Source organism: Mizuhopecten yessoensis, unplaced genomic scaffold (genome assembly GCF_002113885.1).
Source record: "Mizuhopecten yessoensis strain PY_sf001 unplaced genomic scaffold, ASM211388v2 scaffold11113, whole genome shotgun sequence".
Classification (NCBI taxonomy): domain Eukaryota; kingdom Metazoa; phylum Mollusca; class Bivalvia; order Pectinida; family Pectinidae; genus Mizuhopecten; species Mizuhopecten yessoensis.
Window position 1 is genome coordinate 268,658 of NW_018408886.1, and position 10,184 is coordinate 278,841.

The 10,184-nt window shown below is 38.9% G+C and overlaps 2 protein-coding genes across 2 annotated transcripts; both read right to left on the reverse strand.

Moving 5' to 3' along the window:
• Positions 1–8,227: 8,227 nt before the first annotated feature.
• Positions 8,228–8,836, reverse strand: LOC110466012. Its single transcript, XM_021522252.1, has one exon. The coding sequence runs from the start codon at positions 8,834–8,836 to the stop codon at positions 8,228–8,230; it is 609 nt and encodes a 202-aa protein (XP_021377927.1).
• A 93-nt stretch (positions 8,837–8,929) lies between these two features.
• On the reverse strand, positions 8,930–9,868 carry LOC110466013 (E3 ubiquitin-protein ligase TRIM33-like). The gene has a single exon (XM_021522253.1). The coding sequence runs from the start codon at positions 9,866–9,868 to the stop codon at positions 8,930–8,932; it is 939 nt and encodes a 312-aa protein (XP_021377928.1).
• Positions 9,869–10,184: the final 316 nt, after the last annotated feature.

Consider the following 10,184-nt stretch of genomic DNA (forward strand, 5'->3'; position numbering starts at 1 on the left):
ATAGTATTAAAAGTCACATGTGTCTAATACTAACACATAATAGTATTAAAAGTCACGTGTGTCTAATACTAACACATAATAGTATTAAAAGTCACATGAGTCTAATACTAACACATGATAGTATTAAAATTCACATGTGTCTAATACTAACACATAATAGAATTAAAAGTCACATGTGTCTAATACTAACACACAATAGTATCAACAGTTACTGTCTTCCTTGTCAATAAATTTATTTTAACCATTAAGGTCAATTTTATTTTAAGGCTAGTTGCATTTTAAGTTATTTTTAGAAAGAATTTGTATTCACGTTTCCTGTTACATGTATCCTAGTATGTTTCAGTTTCCTATGCAATCGTGTGTTTCAGCAAAAGATTATTTTAACCATCAATATCAAGATTATCTTGATAAGCATATATCACCTTAGTAAAGTAACTAATGATTTTATTATTTACATTTATTAGCAACCTGTGGTTATCTCATAAGGCATTTAAGGATCTCTGTCCCACTGCCCTGTAGCTTTACGTACACACAGTAACCTCTCCTTACCTTCCGTTTGGATATAGCTGTAGTACAGTTGAGCCCGAACACTTTCGTTGACTAATCAATCGGTTAGGGAGATTGTATAACAGTCGGAAGTCCAGGGTTCGAATCCCCGTCTAGCCCCTCTAAAGTTTTACATTCAGAACACAATTATTGATAATATTTTGTTTATTTCTTCTTTATTATTATTTACATTTTCAGAAATGATTTTACAAAGACACAGTCATGCCAGAATAATATATTTTCCAGTCCTTTTTAAAAAAGTTTATAGCTGTGGTACAGGGCTCCTTAAGTGAGCCCGGTATAATAAGAGTTCTGATAAAGATGTGTTTTACAGTATATTTGTGTTGGAGGAGCGCTGGCACTGTTTCTTTGTCCAATTTTACATATGTACTATGTGGTGAGTGGTTCATGTCAAATAAATATCTATACCAAAAGTTATGTCTGTGTTTGACTTTGATTCTAACAACTTGACGTAAAAAAAAGGGAAGAGATGACTTAGTTTCCACCAACTTCACGTAAAAAACAGAAGGAGAAGACTTTTTCCAATTTGACGTCAAAACATCAGGAATGGATGACATTGGTTCTACTAATTCGACATAAAGATTGCACCACAACCGGTATTGTACATCATCTAGTATATATTTTTGGAAGTGAGCTGACCTAGAAGTATAAACATCTTTGGGATTGCACCACAACCCGAAGTGACCTGGAAGTGAAAATATATGGAAGTGTACTTACATACATGCTTCTACTAACTTGACTTTGATTCAACTTCACGTAACCCCGCCCCCCAAGGGATGACTTTGATTCAACTTCACGTAACCCCGCCCCCCAAGGGATGACTTTGATTCAACTTCACGTAACCCCGCCCCCCAAGGGATGACTTTGATTCAACTTCACGTAACCCCGCCCCCCAAGGGATGACTTTGATTCAACTTCACGTAACCCCGCCCCCCAAGGGATGACTTTGATTCAACTTCACGTAACCCCGCCCCCCAAGGGATGACTTTGATTCAACTTCACGTAACCCCGCCCCCCAAGGGATGACTTTGATTCAACTTCACGTAACCCCGCCCCCCAAGGGATGACTTTGATTCAACTTCACGTAACCCCGCCCCCCAAGGGATGACTTTGATTCAACTTCACGTAACCCCGCCCCCCAAGGGATGACTTTGATTCTACATACTCGACAATCAAAACAGGAAGAGTATAGATACCAAGAAAACATAATTTATGATAAGGGCCAAATATGAACAAAGGAAACTTTACATTTAGACACGAGGATAAGATAAGACCAGGTGTTTCAGAAGTGTAAGCCACTTGGCTCTGTCAGTTCCTCCACTTCGTCTAATTTCTCTTCATTGTTATGTGCTAATTAAACAGCTCCGTGACAAATTAAAGGCCACAAATTTACCCTTTGTCGTTCAGTATTTTGTCGGTATAAAATATGTGAATGTTTTGAGTGTTATTTACTCAGGGTTTTATAGTCACACTCCAGGTATAGAAACATGTCCAATGTTGTGTCCCCAGGTAAAAAATAAAATTCATACAGATCAGAAAATGCGTTTGGCAACAGTTGTATTATATTGCCCATCCAAGGATATTGTCGAAAACATGATTTCTTTTTCATATCATATCCTCTATTATCTTCCACATATTGCTGACAAAAAAATGTCTTTCATTATAGTTTGTCCGCGTATAGCCCGAGTTTCTCCTGGCCCTGACACCAGACTTGGACAGATACAGGAGCCCGGTCACAGGGGCCTGATGATTTATCCTTGTGGGTATGTTACTCTAATAAGCCTGTTCACATGGATCTGAGGATTGATCAATGTAGGTATGTTTGAACCTATCCTGATCATATGTTACTCTAATAAGCTTGTTCACAGGGACTTGAGAATGTATCACTGTAAGTATGTTTGAACCTATCCTGATCATATGCTACTCTAATTAGCTTGTTCACAGGGACCTCAGAATGTATCACTGTAAGTATGTTTGAACCTATCCTGATCATATGTTGCTCTAATAAGCCCAGTCACAGGGGCCTGATAATTTATCACTGAAGTATGTTTGAACCTATCCTGATCATATGTTACTCTAATAAGCCCGGTCACAGGGGCCTGATAATTTATCACTGAAGTTTGTTTGAACCTGTCCTGATAATAGGTACAATGTTGTATCTCTTATTAGGCTGATCACAGGGGCCTGATAATTTATCACTTAAGGTAAGTTTGGACCTATCCTTATGTCTTTTTTTATGGTGGTCAGCACATAGGTACCTAATAATTTATCACAGTGGGCACATTATATATTTTGTTTTATATGTGTTGTTTTTTGTTGGTTCATACATATGCCCCACTAGAAAGCCCGTTCACAGGGTCCTGCGAATTTATCGCTGTAGGTTTATTAAACCATTCCCGATGTATATGAAGTATTATAAGACATTTTAGGGGGTTTATATCAACAAAGTGCAAATTGTCATTCCCCCGATAGTTGTATATGTAGATGTTATAGAAGTCACTGGAAGTCTAAAACTATACTTCACCTAATTATTCACTCTGGAAAATTCTTTTTTTTTTATTGATTTACAGAAGAAAAATCTTGTTTTTGTTGAAAAGTTGATATTTATTTCTTCTGCTTTTATTAAATAAAAAAAATCATATTATGACATTAAAGGAATTTAAAATAAAAAAACACCCTCAGAATTAGGGTTGTCATTTAGTCGGTTACCAAGATCAATAACCGAATAGTCGGACATGTTAGCTTAGACCTACAATTTATCTATAGATACGACCAGGATAAGATAGTTTTGTAATAAAGCAGAGTACAGGCTGACGTACTGACGTGTTAGTGTTGTTTTTGTTCTCTATTATAAAGATTGACAATGAAATGCCGCCAGCACCACATGTAATTGCATGCGAGATGTAAATATAATCTGCAGGGTACACACTTGAAGGAGCAAGCATGTATTCAAACGTTTGTCGATCAAATTTTGTTCTAAAGTTGTAATTGAATCTAACCATTGTACCGACATTTGCTGCCCATGAAATATACTTACCGAGGTTACATGTAACTACATCCTGCGTTAAGCTTGAAAGACGCGAGTAAACTACCATGCTAATTACTATATACATATTTGTATTTGGTGTAAATACGTTTTAACTTTTAAATAGAATATTTGCTAAACATATACTAAAGTAACGTTTTGTCGTTGTTTATCATTTTATTTCCAAACTGACCGATTAACTGGTTACTCGATCGGATGATTGTTCGAGTAATCGGTTAACAAACTTTAACCGGTTTCACAACCCACTCAGAACACAAAAATTCCACACGCAGAAGCAATCCTATTATCAAATTTCCAGATATATAAATATATCTAAAACCAACAAAGACACAGCAGTACTACAATGTAAAAGTTTTATTTAGATTGTATTAGATTTATATTAGACCTATATATGTCTATTTAAAGGTTATACAATTGTAAATATAAATCAAAATGTATCAGTCATTCTTGTTACATTTCAATACTACAAGGTATAAAATAACTGTACCTGTGTTACCTTACATTTACCGGTTAATTACATTTTGTAAACATCTGTGTAACAAACTTTAATTAACAGTTGTTTAATATTCATTATAGTTGATATATCGATACATGAACAGAAAAATGTCTAAAAGACATGTCTATTTCCTGTTACATGTCTGAAAAATTAGGGTAGGTGAATAAAAAAATCATTTTGATAAAGATTTATTAGAAAAGTGATTTTGACTTAAAATTACTTCCCTGAAAATAATCAAAAAGTATCTAAGGGAAGACACAAAATGTTACAGTAAGTTACCGGAACTAACCGAAAATAACACCTTTTTCTTTTTCCTATAATTTTGTAAAAATCTAAAACCATTTGATATTATTAGGAAATTTTCCGAGAAAAAAAACCCATTAAGATATATTTTAAAGATGAAATGAAAAAAATCCTAATAAAAAACAACAACTTAAAAACACACAAAACAAAGGCCTCAGTCCAGCTCACTTACTAACTCGTTGATCAGTCCAATGACCATGTATTGTCTGTTGATCAGTCCAATGCCCGTGTATTGTCTGTTGATCAGTCCAATGGCCATGTATTGTCTGTAGATCAGTCCAATGACCATGTATTGTCTGTGGATCAGTCCAATGACCGTGTATTGTCTGTTTATCAGTCCAATGACCATCTCTTGTCTGTTGATCAGTCCAATGACCCTGTATTGTCTGTTGATCAGTCCAATGACCCTCTCTTGTCTGTTGATCAGTCCAATGACCATCTCTTGGCTGTTGATCAGTCCAATGACCATGTATTGCCTGTTGATCAGTCCAATGACCATGTATTGTCTTTTGATCAGTCCAATGACCATCTCTTGTCTGTTGATCAGTCCAATGACCATCTCTTGTCTGTTGATCAGTCCAATGACCATGTATTGTCTAATGACCGTGTATTGTCTGTCGCTCAGTACAATGTCCGTGTATTGTCTGTTAATCAGACCAATGACCGTGTATTGTCTGTTGATCAGTAAACTGTCCGTGTATTGTCTGTTGATTAGTCCAATGACCATGTATTGTCTGTTGATCGGTCCAATGACCATGTATTGTCTGTTGATCAGACAATGACCTTGTATAAAGGCCTCAGTCCAGCTCACTTACTAACTCGTTGATCGGTCCAATGACCATGTATTGTCTGTTGATCAGTTCAATGACCATGTATTGTCTGTTGATCAGTCTAATGACCGTGTATTGTCTGTTATCAGTGAAATGACCGTGTATTGTCTGTTGATCAGTCCCATGACCATCTCTTGTCTGTTGATTAGTCCAATGACCATGTATTGTCTGTTGATCAGCCCAATGCCCATCTCTTGTCTGTTGATCAGTCCAATGACCATCTCTTGGCTGTTGATCAGTCCAATGACCATGTATTGTCTAATGACCGTGTATTGTCTGTCGCTCAGTACAATGTCCGTGTATTGTCTGTTGATCAGCCCAATGACCATGTATTGTCTGTTGTCTGTTGATCAGTCCAATGACCGTGTATTGTCTGTTAATCAGTCAAATGACCATGTATTGTCTGTTGATCATTGATCAGTCCAATGACCGTGTATTGTCTGTTCGTGTATTGTCTGTTGATCAGTCCAATGACGGTGTATTGTCTGTTGATCAGTCCAATGACGGTGTATTGTCTGTTGATCAGTCCAATGACGGTGTATTGTCTGTTGATCAGTCCAATGACGGTGTATTGTCTGTTGATCAGTCCAATGACCCTGTATTGTCTAATGACCGTGTATTGTCTGTCGCTCAGTACAATGTCCGTGTATTGTCTGTTAATCAGACCAATGACCGTGTATTGTCTGTTGATCAGTCCAAGGACCGTGTATTGTCTGTTGATCAGTCCCATGACCATCTCTTGTCTGTTGATTAGTCCAATGACCATGTATTGTCTGTTGATCGGTCCAATGACCATGTATTGTCTGTTGATCGGTCCAATGACCATGTATTGTCTGTTGATCAATCCAATGACCATGTATTGTCTGTTCATCAGTCCAATGACCCTGTATTGTCTGTTGATCAGTCCAATAACCATGTATTGGCTGTTAATCAGTCAAATGACCATGTATTGGCTGTTGATCAGACAATGACCTTGTATTGTCTGTTGATCAGTTCAATGACCGTGTATTGTCTGTTGATCAGTTCAATGACCATGTATTGTCTGTTGATCAGTTCAATGACCATGTATTGTCTGTTGATCAGTCCAATGCCCCTGTATTGTCTGTTGATCAGTCCAATGACCGTGTATTGGCTGTTGATCAGTCCAATGACCGTGTATTGTCTGATAATCAGACCAATGACCGTGTATTGTCTGTTGCTCAGTACAATGTCCGTGTTTTGTCTGTTGATCAGTCCAATGACCATGTACTGTCTGTTCAACAGTCCAATGACCCTGTATTGACTGTTGATCAGTCCAATGACCATGTATTGCCTGTTGATCAGTCCAATGACCATGTATTGCCTGTTGATCAGTCCAATGACCATGTATTGTCTGTTGGTCGGTCCAATGACCATGTATTGTCTGTTGATCGGTCCAATGACCATGTATTGTCTGTTGATCAGTCCAATGACCGTGTATTGTCTGTTATCAGTGAAATGACCATGTATTGTCTGTTGATCAGTCCAATGAACCTGTATTGTCTGTTGATCAGTCCAATGACCATGTATTGTCTGTAGATCAGTCCAATGAACCTGTATTGTCTGTTGATCAGTCCAATGATCATGTATTGTCTGTTCAACAGTCCAATGACCCTGTATTGTCTGTTGATCAGTCCAATAACCATGTATTGGCTGTTAATCAGTCAAATGACCATGTATTGTCTGTTGATCAGACAATTACCTTGTATTGTCTGTTGATCAGTTCAATGACCATGTATTGTCTGTTGATCAGTCCAATGACCATGTGTTGTCTGTTGATCAGCCCAATGACCGGGTATTGTCTGTTGATCAGTCCAATGACCGTGTATTGTCTGTTGATCAGTCCAATGACCATGTATTGTCTGTTAATCAGTCCAATGACCATGTATTGTCTGTTGATCAGACAATGACCTTGTATTGTCTGTTGATCAGCCCAATGACCATGTATTGTCTGTTATCAGTGAAATGACCATGTGTTGTCTGTTGATCAGCCCAATGACCGTGTATTGTCTGTTGATCAGTCCAATGACCGTGTAGTGTCTGTTGATCAGCCCACTGACCATGTATTGTCGGTTGATCAGCCCAATACATGGTCATTGTACTGATAAACAGACAATACATGACCTTGTGTTGTCTGTTGATGAGCCCAATGACCATGTATTCTCTGTTGATCAGTACACTGACCATGTATTGTCTATTGATCAGTCCAATGCCCGTGTATTGTCTGTTTATCAGTACAATGACCATGTATTCTCTGTTGATCAGTACACTGACCATGTATTGTCTTTTTATCAGTCCAATGACCGTGTATTGTCTGTTGATCAGTCCAATGACCATGTGTTGTCTGTTGATCAGCCCAATGACCATGTATTGTCTGTTGATCAGTCCAATGACCGTGTATCGTCTGTTGATCAGCCCAATGACGGTGTATTGTCTGTTGATCAGTACAATGTCCGTGTATTGTCTGTTGATCAGGCCAATGACCATGTATTGTCTGTAGATCAGTCCAATGTCCGTGTATTGTCTGTTGATCAGGCCAATGACCATGTATTGTCTGTAGATCAGTCCACTGACCGTGTATTGTCTGTTGATCAGTCCAATGCCCATGTGTTGTCTGTTGATCAGCCCAATGCCCATGTATTGTCTGTTGATCAGTCCAATGACCATGTATTGTCTGTTGATCAGTCCAATGACCATGTGTTGTCTGTTGATCAGCCCAATGACCATGTATTGTCTGTTATCAGTCCAATGACGGTGTTGGATGAAACAATCTAGTTACTTATGTTTGTCAGGCTACCACGATCATGAAAAACAATTACATTTACTCTTAGTTTGTCTCTACAATGTGAATCGATATTTGAGGATACTTCAGACTTTATACATCGGTGAACTGCCATGGAATGTTATTCACACAATGTTTTATTGTACCACGAGCACACGTGTACCGTATATCACTATTTCTCTATGTTACAGTCCCATCACGTGTACGGTGCCGTCCTCACACCCGATCCACACGTTACCACACGTATCCACACCCACCACTGCAGGTTTCACCACTCCGTGTGGCCGGTCCAGGAGACACACAGCCTGTTTACCGTCTCTCGGTAGGACGTACACCTGATTGTTACTGAAGTCTGGTACAAAAACTCTATCGTACTTATCACATGACATCTTACAGAGGCACATACTACCGACCTTTTGACCGTTGTCGAGTTCACCAGTCCATGTCTGTATGACGGTACCGGACTCGTCTGTTATCTTTATATTCTTATCAGCCGACTTTCCTCCAATTGTTTGAACTACACCCAGACGTCCCGATGACAAGCAGACAGTGTACTTTATTAATTCCGATCCAATCGTGACCTTCCTTATAATCGTACCTGACTGATTCAGTACCAATATGTCTGGTGTACCTGTAGTAACAAACACCTCGCCCCTCTCGTTGATACTGACGTCCCGTGCTGTACGTGGTCTGATGTCAGCAAATGTTGTCACTTGTTTGTTGTGTAGTGATAGTTCATATACAAATGTACTAGGTGGAGAACTGGTCATAAGTATGTCTGTTGTCCCGAACATGGTGATTCTGAACGGACAGAAGTTCAGTTTTACTGTCTCTGTGACCACACCCTCCTTGTTGACCAGTACCAGACCCTTGTATTGGTGTATTGATTACCACGCGTGACTGTCGTCGACTGGACATATATCGAATATTTGATTCTGTTGAGTAACAGTAAACTCAGAGAGACGTTGAACGTATGTACTGTCGATGTCTATCTTCTTGTACTGGTTCTCGTGGTGTACCTTACCAAACGTGTTCGTCAACATGACACGGTCGATACTTCCGGTAACAAACCTTGTTTTTTTTTGTGAAACATACCTCACATTAACGTCATACAGGGGCAGAGTTGTCCTCAATGACCTTTCTGTTTCAAACAAGGATACCCTTGATGTATCTGTCATTTCCGCTTCGTTAAGCAGACGCGTCAGTTCTTCGACTTTTTTCCCTGATCGTTGACAATCTTTCTTGTACATAGCTGATTCTTCTTTTTCTAAAGCCGATAATTCAGCGAGTATTGCATCAGCGATAGAATCTACTTCTGCCTTTAACTTTGTCCTTTTAGAGTTCACCTCTTTCCTAATTGTATCAATGTTGTCATTGAACCCTTTGTTATCATAATGTCGCTCTGATGTTTCGTTCTTAAAATGTTCTATTTTAGCAGAAATTGCTGTCATATGCTCTTTCAAATGTTGCCTTTTAGAAGAAAATTCGTCTTCGAAAGGTTTCCAGTTGTGGTGTTTGTGAGTTTTAGATGTACATATTGAACAAAGCAATTCGTTGCAGTCGGAACAGAAGAGATCACACAGTTTATCGGGATGTAGTTTACATACCTCTGGTACAGGCTTGTCGCCCTGACGGTTAGCCTTCCGTATCGATACGACGTCATCGTTTTTAGTTTTCTTTCCGCGTGTATGGGCTTCCTTACACCGGTCACATAAATTATCCTGACAATCGTTACAATACCATCGTACCTCGTCCCCACTGTCACACAAAGCACACGTGAAGGTAACGGGTTCCTGGGCACGCTGCACGGATCTGTTACTTGCCATGGTGTTGTTACTTGAGTGAGTTAGATGGAATACTTTGCGTACAAATTGTGAACTGCCACGATTTTGTTACTGTGTCGGTTCTACTTTAACTGTACACTTCCTTGTTACGGGTATACCATGTGACTTGACTGGCAGACAGTATAATGTCCCAGATTCCTGGCGTTAGGCCAAAACGACAGATTTTGATAGTGTACGTAACCAACAGTGCATGATGTGATTTGTACTTGAGTTGTGTCCCTTTAACCATCGAAACATAATTAAAAGTGTCACCATAACACTGTGCTATTTAAGTCACAATTGCTAGTTTTACATGTTC

What these genes read in the sequence shown, in the direction of transcription:
- LOC110466012 (XM_021522252.1), bottom strand. Translation starts at nt 8,836, where the DNA reads ATGTTCGGGACAACAGACATACTTATGACCAGTTCTCCACCTAGTACA.
- LOC110466013 (XM_021522253.1), bottom strand. Translation starts at nt 9,868, where the DNA reads ATGGCAAGTAACAGATCCGTGCAGCGTGCCCAGGAACCCGTTACCTTC.